This window comes from Pseudopipra pipra, chromosome 1, assembly GCF_036250125.1.
Source record: "Pseudopipra pipra isolate bDixPip1 chromosome 1, bDixPip1.hap1, whole genome shotgun sequence".
NCBI classification, from domain to species: domain Eukaryota; kingdom Metazoa; phylum Chordata; class Aves; order Passeriformes; family Pipridae; genus Pseudopipra; species Pseudopipra pipra.
The window spans coordinates 151,169,866-151,192,011 of NC_087549.1; the positions used below are offsets into that span (position 1 = coordinate 151,169,866).

The window sequence follows — 22,146 nt, forward strand, 5'->3', positions numbered from 1 at the left end:
AGCCCCCTCCTCCTCCTCCTCCTCCTCTCCCGCCGCTACCGCCGGCCCGACTCCGGCCGCCGCCGCCGCCTCCACCTGCCCATGCCCGGAGCGCCGCGCGTCACCCGCGCGCGCCCCGCCCGCCGCGGCCGGGGCGCCGCCCGCCGCCATCTTGAGCGTGGCTCAACGACCCTCCACCCACCCTCCCGCCGCCACGACCGCGGCTACGCCACGGTTTGCTTGGTTCGCCACCACCGCCCTCTTGGGACGGGCGAGTGAGAGGAGCGGGGGGTGTGGAAAGCGAAGGGCGGAGGAGGAGTCCTTAAGGAAGGGAAGGGCGGGGATGCCACACACAAGATGGCGGCGGCGCGCAGCGGCCCCTCCCTCAGGCACGGGGCGGGAGGGGCTGGCGGTTTAAGGCGCAGTGCGGGCGGTGATTGACTGCCGGCTGCCGGATCCGCCGCTCCTATTGGTGGAGCGGCTGTCAATCAAGTGCTGCCCGTCTCCTGGGTCCCTGTGCCCGCGGGGCCTCGGGTCGGGGCTGGGCCCGATCCTGCCCTGAGGGGATCCAGAGCCCGAGGGTGGGTGTGGAGCGCGGCCCAGGCGCACATTCCGTGTTTAAAAATAATCCCCGGGGTGTGGCGGATCAAGAGGTTTGCTCTTCTCGCTGCCTCCGAGAAGGAGGCCAATATCATCTTCTATTCTCCAGTGTACCCTTCTGCCTGCTCCACGCTGCAATTCCAGCGTTCTTGGATGTGACCCTACACGCTCGTGGGGATGTCCAGCACTCTCATCCTGTGTGTGGTTCATGGCTCCGTAGCTGAAGCTTTGTTGTCTGGATGCATTCAGGAGTACATCTGGTGGTCACTGGGGAGAACAAATTGGGATTAAAAGAGTGAGGAATACGAGGCTGAGTGGCACCATGGACCCGCAAAGGCTGATCTATGTGTGTGTGTGTGTATATACATATCTATATATACTTATATATAGATATACACACACTTACATATATACATATATACATTTAAAATGTTTGCAAGTTGAAGATCTATTTTTTTTCCCCAACATAAAAAGAGATAAAACAGTATCCCACTGTCACCAGGCAGGGCAATAACTATCAGGAGAACTGACTGGGAATCTCAGTATCAGGTTTCATTCTTCTCTGTTGGTCACTGTTCTTCCTGTGTGGCCTGATGTCAGGCACTTCTGCGAGTCAAAGAACATCAGTTATATGTATTTTTAGCCTATTAGGACAAATTCCTGAGATGCCTCTGGTGAACCAGGCTTTGTGGAGGGCCACTGCCAAAGGCATGGTCTGACCACAGTGTTTTCACTTGTGCACTAATGCAGGACACCAACTCCTTCCTGTACCCTTATTTTGTGTCCTACAGAAGCCCCATAGCCCCATCTCACTCACTGCTGTGCAGGCACTCCACAACTCTGTCATAAAGCAATTCCAACTGAAAACCTGTTTGTTTTCCTGCTTGTGTGCATTAAACATTCCCCTGCTGAGCAATTTTTAGTATTTGCTAAATATGCTTTAATTACTGCTCAGAACTATCTCTGTGATCTTATAACCATGTTATAAAAGGAGTTTATATAGCAATTAAAAACAGCTTTTACCCCAGAGCACGCACTCGGGTAACCACTCTCATATTTCTGATAGCTAACAGCATGTTAGAAATGGATCTGAGCCAGACATCAACAACAAAAAGAGACTTATAAGGTTAATTTTACCACAGTGGTTTAAATTAAGAACCATCTTTTGGATTCTCTGATTTTGGGCTGAAAATCCTCCCCCTGTAGGCAATGCTAAATCTCTGTTTCTTTAGACCACTGCGGCAGGATTATGTCCACGATGAACCTTGTTCTTTAAGAATTATCCCAGACTTTGATTGGAATTAAAATTTAAAATGTGCACTGACAAGACCACCAGTGGCTACACTAGCACAGAGAGTTGAGTGCTGCATTTTAGTTCTCCAGCTCTGCAATGAAAAATGCATTTCCACATTTTTAACCCAAATCTCTCATTTGCACAGACTACAGCTCCCATAAATTTTGTATTATTTTTTAAACGAACTCAGCATTTTTAGTCCCTCAAAAGTCAGAGGTTGCTGTTTCATTCATTCAGAGGGTTGTTCCAACCTGAGTCTGTTGACGGATGAAAAAATGGAGCTGGATTCCACAGAGCTTTTATTCCTTAGCCAACTTCGGGCCTCCCAGCAGCACCTTCTCCTCTTTCATCGTTTCTGCTCATCCTACTTTTCCCGATTTGCTTTATTTTGCCTGCCTTGTGTAGGCTGTGAGCTCCTCAGGGCAGAGGCAATGCCTCTATTTATAAAAGAGCCCGTGAAGTGGTGCTGCTGAATCAAGTGCTCTGTTGGAATAACGAGAAATTTTAGTTGAAATCTGAAGTGGAAAAGCAGTTTCCTGGTGTATCCACCTCCTCCCTGGACCGGGCTTTAGGGGAGACCGAGAAGTGGAAAAACTCCAGACGTCTTTCAGATGGAAAGGCTGGAGCCTGAGGAAAAAAAATCTCAAGAGCTGAGTTTCCTGATTTTTTTGACTTCCAGTAAAACATCACGGATCAGGGCAGGCAGTGCCCTCCTCCCATGGATTGGGCTGCAGAGTAGAGGCTTTCTCCTGACTCCTGCATTTCACTGATGTCCTGGGGCTCATGTTCCACTGTGAATGGCCTTGGCACACCAGGCACACGGCACATGCTCTCACACAAAATGCTCCCCTTCTCGTAAGGCACAGGGTTTCCTGCCTTTCTGGGCCAATTACTTATTGTTTCAACGAAACTTACTGGCACTGTGCAGCTCTTTGCCTGGTTTTTCCGTCCATGGAATCTTGGCTGTCATAAAGCTGATGTTTAATGCACAGATTGGTGGCTGTGATACTTGGCACACAGACATTACTACCTTTAGTACCTGGAAAGGGTCCTTGATTGTTTATGGATTTTACCAGCAGGTCAAGGGAGGTGAATCTGCCCCTCTACTCCTCTCTTGTCAGACCCCACCTGCAGTGCTGCCTCCAGCTCTGGGATCCTCAGCACAGGAAGGACATGGACCTGTTGGAGCAAGTCCAGAGGAAGCCATGAAGATGCTCCAAGGGCTGGAGCCCCTCTGCTCTGGAGACAGGCTGGGAGGGCTGGGGGTGTTCAGGCTGGAGAAGGGAAGGCTCCAGGGAGACCTTATTGCAGCCTTCCAGTACTTAAAGGGGGCCTATAAGAAAAATGGGGACAAACTTTTTAGCAGGGACTCTTGCAAAAAGCAGCAGGGAATGGCCTGTCTGAGGGACAATCAATTTAAATTAGATATAAGAAAGAAGTTCTTTATAATTAAGGTGGTGAGGCACTGGCACAGGTTTCCCAGAAATGTGGTGGATGCTCCTCCCCTGGAAACATTCAGGGCCCGGTTGGACAGGGCTCTGAGCAGCCTGGTCTAGTGGAAGATATCCCTTCTCACTGCAGGGGGGTTGGACTAGATGGCCTTTAAAGGTCCCTTCCAACCCAAACGGTTTTATGATTCTATGATCATCATCACAAGATGAACATAAACTAACTTAATTCACACTTGGGTTGTAGAAAACTAGTTTAAACTCCAGTTCATGTATCCAGGCCCTGCAGATTTCATCTTTCTAGTTGTGTAGCCTCTCAGATATGTAATTTTCTTCTTGTTAGGGTTGAAGTTGCTCTTTCAGCACGGCCACGCAGAGGCATTTGCTGTCACAGCTCAGTGCTGTTCGGGGCCGCAGCACTTGTTGGTTAAAGGCTCTTTAAGGCATCACAGACCTCTGTGAGTGCCTTTGCATTGGCTCCCACGGCTGGAGCAAACAATGGCAGTTAATGTGCCTGTGGAACTGCCTGGCACGGGCCTGGTTTGAGGGGAGCCCAACAATGCCCATTTTATTGCCCTCAGAGCCGGGCAAGCGCGTGTCGGCGAGCAGAATGCCTGACCTTGTTCCGCTGCAAAATCTGCCTGCTGTTCTTTCTTCGTGGAAACACTTCCAGGTTTATTGAAGGGACCTCACTCTATCAAACAGCAGCTGATTATTTCACAAAGTACAAGGCAGTTTCCTCTCAGTCAACAAAGGCAGGCACTGCACTTGTTCTCCAGGGCTTTCTCCTGGCAGATTTGCTTTGGGTTTGGAGAAATTAAGCGAGAACCCTGCAGCAGAGGAGCAGTGCTTTAAAACTCTCCAACTACAGCAAGCTTTTAATAGTAGTTGTTTTCAAAACACAAGCCAAATGCCACTCTAAACCACACCTTCCTGAGGGATCCTGTATGCTACTCTGTATCTCCACCCCTTCACTGAACCCAGGTGTGCTAAGTCGTTTTAAATTCAGCTCTGAGGTCACTTTAAAGTCAAGTAGCTGAAGGCCCGGTTTTAACAGGTGAATTCTGGTTTTCACAGAGTGTTTACTGAAATCAGCTTTGGCTCTGCAAACACACTTCTCATCCCATCACCCTGCCTCTCAACAGGAGCTCTGTGCTGTTCTCTTACTTCCTCCACTGAAAATATCACCCAGTTTTTAAGCTCCTGGAAACAAGTGAAGAGTTTTTGACTAAGACAAGGTTCTTTTTCTTACTCTTTTCTCATAAGTTGATGATTTTGTAGTATATAAATTGAAAGGCAGTTAACCCTCTCTGTAACAAATTAAAGCTTTGCTGCCTCCTTCAAATCTAACATAAAATCGATGCTAAGTTTGAGAAGTAATTATAACAAGATCTTGATTATCACATACCTGAACCACAGCTTGATAATCAGCCCTCTGCTCTGGTTTACACTAATGCTTTCTCCATACCTCTTTGTCTTTACAGAAGCCAGTGAAAGACACTTCACATGCTTGTGCCTCTTTTTGCCCTGGGAATGTCACAGCTCCTGAGGGCAGAAAGGTTTTCCCACTGGCATCTTCTGTGGAGAGTAAATCTCCATCATAAACCACTTTCTAAGCAGCTGAGCAGGACAGGGGATGAGAACATATTTTAGAGCTTTTCTCCTTGTTGTTGAAAGTGCAAAATAAGCCTGATAAAAGCATCCAGAGCCTAATGGACAAATGGATACCCCTGGGCTGACTCTTCTGCAGCTGATGAAGGATGGCCAAGGACTGTTGGTTCTATGATTTAAAGCTTTGCCTGTGTATTTAAAGCCATTTTGACATGTCTGGACATAACCCTTGACAGAGATCTTTGGAAAATATCCCCTCCTTGCCACTTGCTGTTAAAGCAGAGAAGTCTCTGGATACTCCAATCTCCTTCTGAGGATTGGCCATGGCAAGATTGAGGACAAAAAGCAGTTTTTGGAGGAGACACTGCTGCTCCCAGGTGTGCAGCACAGCATGGATGCTCTGCCAGCTGGGAGCGCTTGGACCCCATTTACAGCTGGCAAACTTTGAAGAAATAAAATAAAACACCTTTTGTAACATTACAATGGAGCAAGAGGAATTCTCTTGAAAGGCAGTGAGAAGAGAAACCCTAGGAACAGAAAGATAGGATTGGATAAGATTTCATTCAATTCTTGTCATCTGGGAATAAGATTTGTGAGGGAATATTGTTCTTATCCTTATAAATGGCCAATATCTTCTTGAACCCAGAGAAGCAGAGGCCAGGCAAGGTTTGTGGTTCACATTAGCAGATTCTAATGACATGAGTTTACAATAATAGTCTAATAGTTCAGTGTAACAGTGACTCATGGCTTATTACTGTGGTGATAGGAATGTAAAGAGATCTCCTTTGAAAAAAAATCTATTTGGATAGTTCACATCCTTTCCTCCCTACTCATGAATTCCTGTGCCATTGACTGCTAGCTGCTAAAAATAGGATTCTTTTTGTGTATCTAAAGGAAAACCTAGAATCAGAGAGACAGTTGGAGGGGACCAAGGCCCTTCCATACAGAGTCTTCAGGAAATATTTGTAATGAAAGCCCTCTGAGAGTGCAGGAATGTTTTTAAAAGATGGGAACAATCTAGGAAGATATTTTGGAAGGAAGAAGGAGAGGAATTAATGAATCACAGCAGCTCCCAGCTTTGGTATTTTGCACCATGGGGATGGGAAGATTCATCTCTTTATTAGGCACAGGACCAAGCTACAGCTTTGTCTTGGAGAAGCTGTTCCACTTCAGCAGCAGCAGAGGAAGCTCTAGGGAACAGCCCAGGATCAGCCCTCTGGGCTGATGAGGAACCAGGAGAGGAGACTTGCTAGGAGTCACTTGAAATTGTTCAAGTCCCTTGAGGACAGCAGCAGGGAAGGGGAACTTACATGAGTAAGGTATCTGCAAATGGATTATCAGCACTGCTCCTTCGAAAAAAGGAGAAAAAAACCCACATGGCACCTCACAAACTGAAGTGTGAAATCATGCAGCAGGGAAAGCTGTCACAGAGAATCAGAAATTGATTTAATAGACAAAAGTTGACTGCTGCATAATTTGTGCAGATTGCTGCTGGCTGAGAGAGAGAGAGAGAGAATGAGATCCACAGCTCCAAAGGACTTAGAGCAGGCACCCTCTGGCAAAAGGTGCGGAAAGCAAAATTCCATCGCTGGCAATTGTGCGTGTACTGAATGCTTCCTCTTCTTCAGCAGGGAACAATTAAAATCGATGGCAGGATGCAAGGTAACAAAGGGAAATGACTGATCAATATGCATGTCTTGGAGCTGAAGACAAGCCTGTCTGCCGGGAGCAGAATGCTGATGAGGCGAGATTCCCAGAGAAAACCTGAAAAGCTTCTCCTGCTGCTCGGTGACACAGCTGAGCAGATGCCAGGTGCAGTGCCAGGAGAGGTGAAGGCACCAAGGAGGCTAAAGAATAACTGTTAGGAAAACCAGGAAATATTAATTTTAAGACTAAATAGCTTTAAAGTAAAAAATGTGATGCTTTTCTTGTTTGCCTTTCTGAATATATCAGAAGCCCTTTACTGATATTGATAAATTATGGTTTTACATACCTGTGCAAGGTTTTAGAGATGCTGAGACGTTGACATTTTAAGGCCAACGTCCATTTTATTCCTCATCTCAAAGCACTTTAAATCTCATTTCCCTGTATATTTCACTGGGGGGGGAGTCTCTGCCAAGTGCTGCCAAAAATCAAACACTAAATCTTTCATGATTCAGTAGTTTTGAAGCAGTCACTCAGATTTCCAAACACTTTTGAAAATACTGCTGTAAAGGGTCTGCCATGGATCTGGTGGGACAGGGAATGGCACGTGGACCTCCAGGTTTGCTTTCCCAGTTTTTCCCCTCTTGAGTGGTATTTATTTTCTGAGGGAACAGCCCATGGACTGGCACATGAGCAGTTAAGCACCTCAGGACTCGCAGCTCATACATCTCTTTCTGCTGACACAGACAGAAGGTGAACACAGCTGAAGATTAGAGCCAAAAAAATGCTGCAAAAACTTTGTGAAAGTTCACTTCATCCTAACCCCACATTTGCCTGAACATATTTCCCATGAGTTCCTAACTGTGGCATCCTAAAGAGTGGATGAATACCCATTTTGTCACCTCATGACTTTGATTTCGTTGACAAACCAGGGAAGATTGGTAGCGTTGAGACAGCATGTTCTCCCTGGGCTTGGAGCAAGGGTTCTCCTCCTCCTGGTCCTGTACCATGTCACCTGCTGCCTCTTCCTCAGAGCCCTCCTGTTCCCTCAGCACAGGTGAAGGAGCAGCCATTCCCTTAGGAGCCACTGCACCTTTCCCTGAGGCTGGTTCCCAGCAGGCACACTGCTTTGCTCTTTCCCTGTGGGAATGCACAGAAGGGCTGAGAGCTCTACAAAATCTGTCCGGTCCAGGGAGAGTTTGGATGCTTGGCTGTTGAGGAAAGCCTGGCACGTTCCTCCCAGTGCCTCTGTGCTACCAGCCCTCTGCCACCTGCCTCCTCACCGGGGGTTCTCTGTGTTTGCTGGGAAGGAGAGGCTTGAAAGCACAGGATGGAACAGCCGTGCTTTCCTTGGGCTCAGCCCCAGACACTTGGCATTGTCCCATTCTGGAGGGTGGTGGGAAGGCCAGAAATAGGAGGAGGAAAAATTTCCAAGCAACCTTTTGTAGAGAGACTTAGTTAATTGTTTCATGGCCAGTGCAGAAATGTTTGGTCCCTCCTTCCAGTCCAGCCCCCCCGAAACCCAACCTAAGCAAGACTAGGAACTGGGGAAATGGGAATCAAAACTCCTCCACTGGCTGCCAGGCAGAAGAAAATCTGGCTGCAGCTGCTGAAACCTCCACACTTTGAACTGCAGGGATACATCCCATCCTTTTGTGGAAACCATCTTATGCAGCTGAGATAGAAGAAACCACTGCCCACTGGGCATGGGCAGCTCCAACCTCTGCCATGGCAGGAGTGGCTTTATCAGCAGGAATGGGAGGAGGGAAAGGCACTGCTAAGCTGGGCTCTGCTATGGAACAGAAAATGCATTGTTTGTAAATCAGACTTTGGAACAGCTTAAGACTTAAACACACCTTCAGTTAATTAACCTTTTCGCAGAGCAGCACAGCCCCAGAGCTAATAAAGCAATATTCAGTCCCATGACTGCAGATTTTGCTAGAAAACAAACAAATTTTTCAGGGCTAGGTTTGATAGTGCTGATCAAGAAGTTGGGTTGGGTTCAAATTCATCTCAAAATTCTAGTGGGGATTCAAAAATGGTTGTAACACCTAGAGAAAATTAACTTTAGCAAAATATTTGTACACAGCACGTGTTGTAAAGCCCCAAATGGTCTGAGAGATGCTCTTTAATAAGCTCTATGAGTGTGTTTCCCAGCAGTGTGAACCTTGTGGGGTTTGTTTTTTATTGCCTTATTAAAATATGTTTCCAGGATGCTCAAACAACATTTTTGAGCCATTTTTTGTGCACAATTACACTTTCTTCCCTATGCTAATTTTATTCCTGTAAATGTGCCCCCTGGACCAAGCAGTGTCTCCATCATGGTAACACAACTGTTTTCATGTCAGTGTTAATGAAGGATGGAATTTGATCCTTTGAGGTCAGTACTTGACCTCTCACCCTCCATCTCTGGGGCTGAGAAGACTCTGCAGTGGTTACTGAGTTTCACCAGGTGAACATTGTCCTCCAGTAAACGAGGAAATGGCACCAACATTCCTGCACCAAAGAGAAACTGAGTACTGGGAATATTTCTTTGGCACGAGAGGAATGAGAGCTGGAAAAGAGCTGCTGCAGCAGGACCCCCTGACCCCACCTGACTCAGAGCTGCATTCATGCTCAAATACAGGCAAGAGTCATTAACTTCTCCCAATGGAACAGGGCAGTGGTGTAAAGCCACACTGGAAGTGATGGGATGCCAGCATTTCCAGGAGTGGGATTCTCCCGGCAGGCTGCTCTTGCCAGCAGTTTCTCTCTAGAATATATCCAGGGATGGTTTCCATATCGCTGTCCATATGTTCACTCATAGCAGCCATAGCAGAGACACTTCATATGCTTTATAGGGAACATGGTCCTGCAAGTGGATTAGTGCGTGGCCCCTCCTGTTGTGGAGAGCAGCTCGTCCCTGACCTCCAGGAATTCCTTCCAACCAACACTTCCGTGATTCAGTGATCCTTGGTCTTTTCCAGTAGCAGGGCCTTGGCCTGACAGCTGCTGGGTTTGTAAGTTATTTCCCTGGCTTGGACTGACTCCGAGCCAGAGGAACTAAAGCTGGCAGGATCCCCCGGATCCCTGCACTGCAATATGTCCCTGCCAGGGCCTCCAGAAAGGGTGCAGAGCAGGAGTTAATGGCCCAAAATCCCAGGGGAATCCTGGCTCCATCCCCTCCAGCCTCCTGGGTACCAGAACTGAAGCAAATCCAGGACAGTGACAGACACAGATCACAAAGCCAAAAACGCAGCCTGGAGAGGAACCACACGTACAATGAAGTACAATTCCTTGATAATTTTCCTCCTGGAATGACACAACTCTACCTCCCCCTGTCCCAGCACAGCCAAAACCTCCCTGTTATGGAGTTATTTAGCCAAAGTTGAAGTTATTTAACCAAAATATGAAAAAAATACATAACTATCCCGTATCATTCCTCACTTACACTTCATTTTGAGACCCAATTTTATTCTCTGATGCCCAAGAAGGAGATTCAGCCTGCTGGATTTTCATTCTTTATTTTAAAATGTTTTCACAAGTAGCAAAACTTTGTTCCTTTGAGGAGAAAACCCACAGAATCACTATTTTCAGAATGGCTATAAACATGGATGCTTTGCCACAGATTTGTATCAGAATAGAAAGTAATATAAATATATAAGTCTGTATATAAAAATAAATGATTTGGTACTAACAGATCCAACTAGGACAATTTCAATGGGGGACAAAGTAGGAAAAAAAGTAACATCACAATTTTATAAATCCCCTTCTCAAAGGCGTTCAAAAATTTTGACCTTTCACTGAGCATGAAAGAGGGGAGGAGAACCCCAATTGCCACAATGTCTACATTTTGTATCATTCATGTCACACTTGAAGTTATCATGACAAGGCTGATATGAAAGTGTCAGAAGTGCATAAACTCTGGGGTTTACATAGAAGAGGACACATATTTAAAGCATATTTTATGTTTTAGGGCTGTTACCTCACTTTACTCCAAAATGATTATTTTAGCCAGTAAGACAAATTTTAACTGCTTGAAATAAAGCAACAGTCCCACAGCAATAAGACTTGTCTGGTGTCTGAGCCAGGCAGAAAAAAAGGGCCAGGGCACCACGAGTAGGGTGGTAACAAGATCCCAACATCTTTCACCATTAACTGGAATATGGCATTTACCTACTGGAATTCAGAAGGTTTAGAAATTCAGCTCCTATTTTTGCTTTTATCTTCCAGAACCAACATTTTCCCTGTCAGGTGATCACCAAATCATCTATTACCAACTTCATTATTCTTCCTGCTGTTATTTTTCACTCATTTGCAGCACGCCAGGTCCCAAACCACCCACCAGGACTCAGGCAGGAGACACCACACCGGGTTCAAGCTGCCAAAATTCTCGCTGCTTTTGGTACAGCCTCCCCAAAAGAGGGTGCAGGGGGCAGAGGAAGAGAACCCACTCCTGTTTTCTGCATCCCGGACAAGGGGTCAGTGCCCAGCTGGCCCATCCCGGCCGTCTCTCCCCCGTCCCACCCCGCAGATCCCTCTCAGGGAGCCAGCACGGGCCATGGCCTCCCTCTAGCGTCCACAGCTCCTCTGCCTCAGCTCCTCCCCAAACCAGCCACCAGAGCCCTTCCAGCTCTCCAGGCAAGCGGGATCTGGTTTGGTCCTGCGAGTAATGACCCATAATTGATGTTTACAGGCACTCCAGAGTATGAGAATTCACCGAGCCCCCGGAGCGCCCGGGGATCAAGCAGCCTCCTGAAACTCTCCTACAATTAACATTTAACGATTATGCAGAAAGCCCGAGGCAAGCAGCTGTCTCCACTTCTGCAGGAGAGGCCCGAGGGCAACAGGACATGAAGACAAACTATTTAGAACCCCCCTCATCAGCTTAACTTTCCTCCTTCAGTGCCCGCAGACTTCTCACTTGTTCCAGCAAGACAGAAAGGTGCAAATGTCACCTTGGCACGATGGCAGCAGTTATTTTTGCAGGAAAAAACATCCAGCTCGTGGGTTTATCTAAAAATGGTTCCTGATGCCAACGTGATGTGCATGAAGGAGCTTCCCCGCGCTCAGGTCAAGGGCTGCTGCTGCCAGCCAGGAGGAACCAGCAGCAGCATCCCTGGTGAAAGGATCATTCACTGACAGGGTGGGTGGGGGAGAAGCAGGGGCACGTTTCTGTCTGTGCCTCATCCCCAGTAATGCTTTAAAACAAATCTAAAATTAAAAAAAACCCTAAAAATTACACTCAGATGTAACCTTAAAAATGTTAACTAGTAAAACATTAAGCTGTAAAATCAACATGAGTCAGTGGCTGAAGTAATGAACAAAGGGGCAGAGTTCAAGCAACTGCAGATACATAAGCAAAATTCCTTTCTTCCCCAATTTAAAAAGTAAATATTTACTGTAAATCTGTTTAATATACCATGGCTTTAAAACACTCATTTGGGCAGAACTCCTGACCCCCACCCCGGAGCACTGATGAGATCTACCAGTCATTCTGCAGGATTCAAGGCCAAGTCTAACAAGAACACTCTCAACATTGCTCCAAGCCTTAGTCACAGAAACACAGTAATTATTGTGGCAGTTAATTAAAACAGGCTCTTTCTGTTAATGTAACATTTGCCTTTATATTTTAAACAGCCCAATTTTCAATTTAATACACTATTCAATATTTATCCCTGTGCCTTTGAGGCATCCCAAAAGCTGCTGGGTTTTGGAAGGCTTTTAAAGGTGAAAGAATATAAGATCTGGACCCACTGAGGTGCACAGCTTGGTTCCTGGTCAAGTCAATGAGCAGCAGCAGCCCCTGCTTTGTGTAGTAAGGACTGTCACTGAAAATATGTATTTTAAGACTGAAGGCTCTATTGTAAAGATTTAATAATATCTAGGAATATTAAATGTTGGTATAAGATCACAGAATTAAATGTGACCTGAACAGAGACAGACATGACCAATATGGTACAATCTCACCAACCCCAGATTTTACTGTAGTTTTTAAAACAATAGGAAATGCTTGTTTGACAAAGCCTGCAGTCTGAGGCACTGAGGCCTTGCTCATGCTGACAACAGAGCCTTCCTGTATCAGATACTCAGTCTTTAAATGTGTATTTCCAGTATTTTCAGTGAAAGTGCTGACTGCACAAATGCTGGATGCTGCTGCTCACTGACTTAACCCAGAACACCTACACAGTTGCTCTACTTCCCCTCAGAGTTATGAAGAAGTGCTAGAGAAGGTTCTTTGTTCCCAAGCACGGATTGCAAGTATCCAGGTTCTGAAGTGGTGGAAGACCCTGTGTGAACGACCCCCCCCGTCCAAAGGCACATCCAGGGCAGGTTACAAGAGCACCCAGCTCTTGGGACTTTGCGTTATGGCAACATGAGGGATTTTGCCAGTCTCGTCCAGAACCATTTTTTGGTGCAAGGGTTGGTGTAATCACAGATGGTGATGAACCGTAAGATACTTGGAAACTCGTTCTTCATGGATTTGTACTTGACTGGGATCAGCCGTTTGCTACGAGCACCTGGAAGACAGGTCACACAGGCAGAGCTTACACACAGCCACAGCTGGACCCAAATCCATTTCCTCCCCACCACGGCACACACATCACCAGATCCAGGTTTGCTCCTGATTATGCTCTCATTACACTGCAACCAGCTCTCACCCTGCAGAGCAAGTTTCGAATCCTGATTTGCTCAGGTTGCAGATGTTCCCCAGCCAAGGGGCTGCAAGGAATCCCCCTGCTAACATGAACTGCTGGTTTGGAGGCACCAGGAGATGAGAACCTCTCCCTGTGCCTGCTGCTGCTTAAAAGGAGCAGATCTTGTGCAGAGGAACTCCTCCCCTTGTAGTTCTCCACAGGACTCCTGCCATCACCTGCACTGTGCTGCTCAGTGCAACTGATGTCACTGAGACCTGGATAAGGCAAATAACCAATATTTCATAACTGCAGCAGATGCTGGAGTAATCCATGGAGCTCCCAGAACCTGCCACCAAACCCTTCTGTGCATTAGTTACACCCTGCACAAACAGGTGAATCTGTGAGTTCTCCAGTTCTACAGTTCTGTGTGTAAAATGTATTTACACACATTTTTACTGACAGAGTCATTCTATTCAGATGGAACTTCTCCTGTTCTAATGGAAGGTGTGATGCCCACAAGAAACTGGTGAAGAACTAAAAGGACTTTGCTACAAATCTTGATGACTGGGGGCTAATGCAACGTGCTGGGGATGTTCAGTGGATTACTGCCATCATAGGGAATTGTTGTGTCAAGGAAGATGCAGCTAATTCCCAGCTCTGCCACTGGCTTCCAGTCTAACCCCTGGCATGTCATTTATAATACTATGTCAGATGCCTTATCTAGAAAAGAAGGTTGAGGTGCAGACACTCCTCCTGATATTAGATATCCTCCATACTATTAGGCTGGGCTGCACTTACTCCCCAGCAACATAAACAAGTGTAGAATAACTAGAGGTTAGAGAAGAGCAATCAGAACAAACCTGACAGAAGTAAATTGGTGGCTTTTCAATTCAGAACAAAATATACAAAAAAATTTTCCAACCTAAATTGAACACTCATTCCATATTTTATTTAACCTATCTGCAACACTCAAAGATCTCTACAAAAATCATAGAATCATGGAATGGTTTGGGTTGGAAGGGAGCTTAAAGATCATCTAGTTCCACCTCCCTGCCATGGGCGGAGACACCTTTCACTAGACCAGGTTGCTCAGAGCCCCATCCAGTCTGGCCTTGAAATCTGCATGTCCATTACCTGACACCCTATTTCCAGCATTTACTCACACCCTAAATTTGCTGTAATACTTTTCTCTTTAGTAGCAAATTTCCCTGTATGGATCTCAAAGCCCTTCACAGGCCTGACATGCGGCTCTGACATCTCCAGAGCAGGCAGCATTATCCCACTGACAGCTGGAGCACTGCAGCACAGGCAGCTCCTCGCTCACAGTCACGTGGAAGGTCAACAGCAGGGCAAGGGACCGAGCCCAGGTCCCTGCCTGCACAACCAAAGTATGAAGCCAGTTAGTTCCAATGGTACAGAGCCCACTGACCTCAGATGCTTCAGGTGTCACTGCACTGAAAATAATAATGTGCAATTGTAAATGGGAGTATTTGTGAGATCTTACCTGGGGAAAGACTAAGAGCAAATTTGGTCTGGAAATCACATTCATCGCTTTCCAGGTAATCATCTGAAATGACAACCACCATCCTCCGACACCTGGAGAGGAAGAGTCAGGGGAAAAAAAAGATAAAATGTCAGAGGAGATGGTTCTCGATCTCATGGATAGAAGCACGTACTGCTCTGAATTGCTCTGGTGGAGAAGGACCTGGCAGCTGTGTTCCAGCATGAATTAGCTGCAGAGCAGGAATGACTGACAGACAGATAGCAACGTTACACACAAAAACCTGATTACAGGTAACACTCATATACCAAAAAATGAGGAAACAGCAAAGTCCAGATTGTCTGTGAAACCTTCATGTGATCCTCTGTCTATATATGACAAATAAGGCCAAGAAAAGTGATCAAACATAAGCAGCATCACTAAGCAGCACCCTCCCTGGTGAACACAATGTATCAACATGTTGGGGAATGCTCGAGTCTTGAGCCAAGAGCATAAAACAAACCCCATAAAGACATTCTTGTGGATTTTTGCTGTTTCACTGGCACCACACCACAGACATCAGGGTAAACTGACTGTAATGTTCCATTACACCCAGCTGGCCCCCACAGCCACGGCTCACTTACCTCCTCTCTATAAGTTCTCCACTGATGGACCACACACAAGTTCCTGGCAAGACATCCCGATCAAATACACAGAGCTTCAGTTTGAACTCTGTTTGCTCCAGCTCCCTGATCATCTCCTGGACAAACTGCAGGTCTTTCTGACAGTAGCAGATGAAGGCATCAAATATCTCTGTTCCGCTCCCTGAAACCATTAAAAATGTAGCTGTCATCTCCTGCTAGAAATGAAGTTCACTCCTCTAGTGAGCTTTCACGAGCTCCCACAGACTTTGACTCGGAATCACGAGCTCTGACAGACAAGCTCTGGCCAAACTTGTGAAGGTAATTTAACATTTTATTAGACTAGCTGCCCTTCAGCCCAGACTCCTGTCCCTAACAGGGCTGGCAGGAGGTAAAACACATCTGTGCCCCGACTGCTTTCACCAGCCAGGCTGTTCAAATACACCTACACTGGCTGGCAGTGCTCAGGGAAGGGCAGCTGAGATGCAGACAGGCAAAATCTGTGGAGGTAATAACATCCAGCCACAGGGAGACAAACGGGAGAGAGTCTGTGAAGAGCTGGAGGGAGCAGAATACCCCAGAGGATGCAACTCAGAGCCCCAGCGCTCTGGGATTTCATTGGGGGTTGGACATCTAAAATATCCTCATGGCTCCAGGTCCTCGTTCTCTAGTTCAGCTCACAGAGATCCAAACTTCCCAGCCAAAACCTTCCTGCAGGCCCTTCATCCAGCAATGTCCTGCCATACACTGTCCATGGAGCTACAGGGTCAATCTTGAAATCTGGAACCTGCAACTTTTATGGCTAAGATGTCAGACCTGGGTACCTGAAGTCGTATCCTAAGTAAATGGGCCTGTTTTCCAATTACACTAATGGCTGGCAGCTCTTGTTTATTTAGCAGTTATCCAAATAGTAAACTGCTGCATTTTAAGGGCAATGTCTCTCATAATTAAGCACCTTAATACTGCTGGATATCTTCCCACCGTGTTATTTTTTTTTTCCATATCAATGTCACTACAGATATTTTCAATTTTTTATGCCAGTTAAAGCCTATCACAGTGAAAAAAATAGGTCAGAGACTCTAAAAGCTGCTGAGGAAAGTATTAACCCGGCAGGCAGATCCAGCCCAAGATGCATCCAGTGAAGCAGAAGGGGAATGTCTGCCAGGTCAGTCGAACTGAGGGTGCTGCTGGAGGGGCACGGCGCTAACCTGGGGGTCACATCAGCCAAAGCTGCCGTGTACAAACACCAGCACATTGGTCTGTGGACATTTGGGGAGGGTTAATGATGTCCCCACCCCAAAGGGGGTCAGGCTGGCCAGCACATACACGTGTGCACACACATGGCTGCACACGCAGGGCTGCACGTGGTGGCACATGCACGTGGCTGCCCAGGCAGAGCTGCACACGCAGCCCAGCAACACACACACACACACACAGAGAACTGTATTTCCTCTCTCTGCCCACTTCAATCCCAGCCCTACTTTAAACACACTTCCTTTTCACTCAAGGTGGTTCCACCTGCCAAAGGCAGAGCAGGGAAATCAGCTCTGACGTTCCTCCCCCTGGACTCCAACCCCCTGAGCTTTCAGCAGCTGCTCTGCACCAGGCTGGGCTAAGGGACATGTTTCTGGGAAGTTTCCTCCCTATACATGTCCAGTGTCTCTGTGCCAGCCTGTTCCCAGGTATGGCATTCCCCAGGGTTGCTTTTCCTCTCTGCTCTAGGAAACAGAAAAAATGAAAATGCCCCGTGACTATCAGGCAAAGCATTCCGGCCTGGGTTATTAAAAGTCATGGGAGGAATGAAAGCAAACAGGTTTTCTGCACTTCTCAAGGGGATCTGCTACAGCTGAAGGCCATTCCCACATGAGGCATGAGGCCTCACAGCAATGGAACCATGGGCACTTACCATACGGATCATCCCTGATGGTGATGCCCATCAGCTCCGAGGTCTTTGGCACGCTGCTGTCTACTGCTGGCACTTGAAGAGGCTGGTTGGCCTGCTCCTGCTTCCTCTGCAAGTACTTCCTGCAGTCCTCCTCTGCAAAAACACATAACCAAGGCAAGAGGCTCCTGTGATGTGGGGTTACACTGCTGGTGTTCATTAAAAAAGGAATAGCTATTTCATGGATCAGGGATATTAGAGGGAAATCCTCTGTCCGGTTTTTTTGGTATGTAGAATTTCTCTTACCCCTTTCTGAACCTCTTGATGATGCCTCCACTACCTCCTCTAGCAATTAATTCCTGAAGCTCACTCTTGCTGTCTAAAGAAATACTTCCTTTTACTTGTTTTAAACCAATCTCCTCCTATTACCCTTGGTTCTAGTGTATTCCGGTACACCTTTAACAGCAGGCATCAGGCACTCCCAAATCTGCTGCCTGCTCTCATTGTTCTGCATTTTGGAGAATGTAAAAATCACAAAATAGTTGGGGAGGATTCTCAAGTAAAAGTCTTCACAGTGTCAATGTCTTCTCCCAAATAACAGACCACAGGACAAGAGGAAATGGCCTCAAGTTGTGCCAGGGGAGGTTTAGATTGGATATTAGGGAAAAATTCTTCACTGAAAGGGTGGTCAGGCGTTGGAATAGGCTGCCCAGGGAAGTGGTGGAATTGCCATCCCTGGAGGTATTTAAAAGATGTGTAGATGTGTCACTTGGGAACATGGTTTAGAGGTGGGGTGGCCTTGGCAGTGCTGGGTTAATGGTTGGACTCAATCATCTTGGAGGTCTTTTCCAACCTCTTTAGCAACTCTCTGCAGACATACACGAGCTGATTCACACCCTTGGCCTTTGTCAGCCACGACAACTGCAGGTGGCAATGAGTATCTACACTCAGCACACACAGGAGGACACTAAAATTTTAAGGAGCCCTTGAAACAGCTTTTATGTTGTACAACACCTACAGGGGATCCTCTTATCCAAGGCAGAGGGGGTGTGTACCCCATTTTGGGGTAACTGAAGGGCAAAGCCCTGTCACAGTCGCTGCTGTGAACTTCCCAATCAGGACAATGACGGACACAGATCTACTATGAACAGACTTGGTTTAAAAATAAATGATAAACCTAAATGTTAAATCTTTGGAGAAGCAAAAAGAAACCCTGCAGCCTCTTCTACTCTGCAATTACAGAAGAACTGAAAGTAAAAGGAGATTTGAAACCAGGAATTAAGAAAAAGATAAAACTCTCTAGAGCCTTTGCCTTTGCTTAAGATTAAAACAAAAACCTCAAGAAGTATTAATCAGGAAACTCCTGATCACTCAGAGGGTTTGGCTGGCACAGTTGCAGAGCTCGTGGTGCAACAGCAGAGTAGAGGATCCCTGATCAGCATGGGCAGGTCTGCAGGAGGCCCATCCTGAGGCTCTATCCCCTGCTTCTGTCTCAGCTTTGCATCTTGTGACTGGATTATCTCCACTCTAATAAGGCTCAGATCTGATCAGGGCTTTTCCTGAGGCTGAGGCATTCCCAATCTGCCTTTCTCCTCCCCCCTGCCTCCCCAGTCCTGCAGGGGGAAGAACCAGCCACACTCCTTACCAGCCAGAAGGTTCAGATTTCAGGTCTTCCCTCACTAAACTCAAATTCAGGCCCCACCTGAGGCCTGTCCGGTAAGTCAGTGTCTTTGAAATCATGATTGAAGCCACCCTGAATTTGCCAATGGGTTCAGCAATCATAGGTTTATTTTAAGTGCAAACTGGGGGCCCTATGGCATTGCAGCTACCAAGAGGTCCCGTGAGGCTGTAGGGACGAAAGGCATTCACTGATTTGGGATGGATCAGGTCCCCAGATGGAAACAGCACCTGATTGTACATATTAATGAGAGTGAACAAAGATCAGGGATGACTTTGGGACTGTAAAGATAAGGGATGCTACACAACAAAACCAAGTAGCAAGAAACTCCTCCAAACAAAGCTGTCCCACTCCACCCAGTACCTAACTGGGCTTTATGTTCCTTGAATAGTCAAAGAAAAGCCTGAAGTATTGGAACAAAAGAATAAAAACATGAAACCTAAAGAGCAAAATGAGTAGCATGATGAAGAGACAGAGAAAACAGATCAAGTAACTGTCAGTCAGGAAAGCAGCACTTTTATAACAGGTCAGGGCAGAAACAAAAATCATTGAGTTTCAGCAGGAAAGAGCACAAACCTTTTGAAGCAAAGAGCTTCAGGCGCCTAAAGATGATTGTACAGTGAAATAAGCTGCTGAGGAAGATCACAGTTAGGGCAGAGCTGCTGGGACATCAACACTGATGTCTTCTGATCCTGAGCTGGACCCCACTGCAGGAGTCCCAACTGTGCACACAAAGATGCCCCTGGCATCAGGAAATACCGTGCACAAGAGCGCACGAAACTGTCCATTTCCTTTCCTCTTATGAGTAAATACCTCCAACTTCTGCAAGAGCTCTGAGCACCAGCACAAGGTCACAGGCCCTCATTGCAGCCCTCACCCAAAAATGACAGCAGAGAGGAACAGTCAATTGGTCAGACTGAGGGTCCATCTGCCTCAAGCACCATCCTATCTCAAGCACTGCACAAAACCAGATGTCTAGGGGGGAGCATAAGAATAAAATAAGCTTACAGAGATATTTCCCTAAAATAATTCATCTTTTAGGTATAATCTACAATCTATTTATGATAACCTATCTTTTGGACGATTTAGAGGTAAGGAATTTCCTCAGCCAGAGACAGGATTTTTGTGTTGAACAGCCCTTAGTGGGTCTTTTTCCCAATAATTTATCTGTCTCCTCTTATCAGTGTGACCTAACCCTGGGCAAAACTTGTGACTTTCCTGCACCCCAGGTTCCTCCCACTCCTTCTGCTGAAGTCTATTCTAGCGCTGGCAAAGCCTATCTACCACAATTCCTTCCACTGGGCCAAATCCTGAGCTCAGGGCCAGAGCCATCCTCGGTGATTCCAATGTTTTTGTGAAGCCCCAGCTCTCTTGCACAGCTGGAAGCCTTCCCTAATTTGTTAGGAAACTCTGATCAGAGGATCACAAAGCACACTGATGCTTTTGTCTTTCCCAAACTTGGTCTTTAGACTGTGTTCTTAACTAGGAAGAACCACAGGAGCAAAGGGAAGTCCTCCATCACTTCTTGGTCAGGCTCTCTACAGTGATGGATTTCTACATCTTCCTTTATCTCTGTGAGTAACAGGAAGTGAGATTTATTACTTCCTCATCGTTAACCCAGTAAATGCTACTGTACAACACAGGAGTCTCTGGCTTTGGAAGTCCTTTGGCAAAAAAATTCCCCTTCTGATAACAGCTGGCTTCCCTCCAAATTTCTCTGATCGCAAAGAGTACGAAGAGCCTATAAAGAAAAGATTATCAAAACAGCACAAGGGCCTTATACTTCTCACTGACTCGCCCCATTTTTTTCAGTTTGCATGGAAACTTTTTCCCCCGACATCATCCAGTTCCACACATCCCTCACCTCCCCCAGTAAATATCCACACATTATAATTTTCACACTGTCTGGTGTCAGTGCAAGCTGTCTCCTGGCTGACCTGGCCCAAAGCATCCTTTGACACACAGAAACTTTATTACTGAAGGTTTGGGAAAAGACGGGGCTTCAGGTCCCTTTGCACTTATCTCCTGGAAACTACATGAGGCTCCTGTGAATCCCAGAATGGTTTGGGTTGGAAGGGCTCTTAAAGATCATCTCATTCCAAGCCCTCTGCTGTAGGCAGGGACACCTTCCACAATCCCAGGTTGCTCAGAGCCTCATCCAATGTGGCCTTGAACACTTCCAGGGATGGGGCATCACAGCTTCTCTGGGCAACCTGTGCCAAGGCCTCATGACCCGCACAGGGAAGAATTTCTTCCTAATATTTAATCTAAAATCCTAATATCTAATCTAAATCTCTTCTGTTTTAGTTTAAAACCATTCCCCCTTATCCTATCACTATCCATCCATGCAAGAAGTCCCTCTCTCCTCCTCTTTTTTATAAGCCCCCTCTAGGTACTGGAAGGGGCTCTAAGGTCTCCTTGCAGGCTGAATATCCCCAGCTCCCATCCTGTCTCCATAGCCGAGATGGTCCAGCCCTCGGAGCATCCCCGCGGCCCTCGTGAAAACACCGAGGATGTCACTCCACAGCCTGGAAAGGGCTTTTCTTTAAAAATCGCGTGAATTGAGTGACATTTGTTTCTTAACATCACCTCCCCGGTCAGAGCAGCAAAGACGGGCAGGAGCAGCAAAGAAAGACCGGCAGGAACAGCAAAGACCGGCAGGAGCAGCATCTCCTCCCTAAGAGGCATCACGGAAGCAGCACCGGGGGCAGGCTCGGTCCCACTGCCCCACCAGCGCCGGGATTCCCGGGGCCGTCCCGGTCTGTCTCGCTCTCCCCGTCCCCTCCCCGGCGCTCTCCCGTCCCGGGCTCCTCACCCACGCTGCCGGACAGGTCCATCAGCACATCATCGCGACCCAAGCGCCGCAGCACGTCCAGGAGCTGCCCCACGGTGGCACCGCCGGGGCAGCGCCCCGGCCACTCCTCCAGCAGCGCGGCCGTGGGGTCGGGCAGCCCCTCCAGCCGCCGGATCTCTAGGAATCCGCATCCCAGCGCCTCCGCCAGCGCCGTCCAGTCGGCGGCCGCGGCCGCCCGCGGGTTGAGGTAGAGCCCGAGGCGGCGGCGGACGCCGTAGTTGAGCGCTACCAGGGGCACGGCGTGCAGGTCCAGCGGGACGGGGCTGGAGCCGGGCTCGGAGCCGGGCCCGGGCTCCGCCAGGGCCTTGGCCATGGCCGTGCCGCTCCCCGAACTTCCCCTTCCCGGCACTTTCGCTTCCCGGCTCGCCCCGCCTCCCTCCTCCCGCCCCCGCCGCGCTCTGCCCGCCCGCCCTCGGGG

The 22,146-nt window shown here is 47.4% G+C and overlaps 1 protein-coding gene and 1 long non-coding RNA gene across 2 annotated transcripts; one reads left to right on the forward strand and one right to left on the reverse strand.

Annotated features, from left to right (window-relative positions):
* The first annotated feature begins 116 nt into the window (after positions 1 to 116).
* On the forward strand, positions 117 to 11,535 carry LOC135404363 (uncharacterized). The gene is made up of 2 exons (XR_010425634.1): positions 117 to 560; positions 4,806 to 11,535. It is a non-coding gene; the product is annotated as an uncharacterized LOC135404363 (long non-coding RNA).
* MYD88 (MYD88 innate immune signal transduction adaptor) lies at positions 10,064 to 22,089 on the reverse strand. The gene is made up of 5 exons (XM_064639082.1): positions 21,690 to 22,089; positions 17,221 to 17,352; positions 15,318 to 15,498; positions 14,698 to 14,789; positions 10,064 to 13,076 (listed from the first exon to the last, which is right to left on the reverse strand). Exons 1-5 carry the CDS (start codon positions 22,039 to 22,041, stop codon positions 12,922 to 12,924), a joined length of 912 nt encoding a protein of 303 aa, XP_064495152.1. The 5' UTR covers positions 22,042 to 22,089; the 3' UTR covers positions 10,064 to 12,921.
* Positions 22,090 to 22,146: the final 57 nt, after the last annotated feature.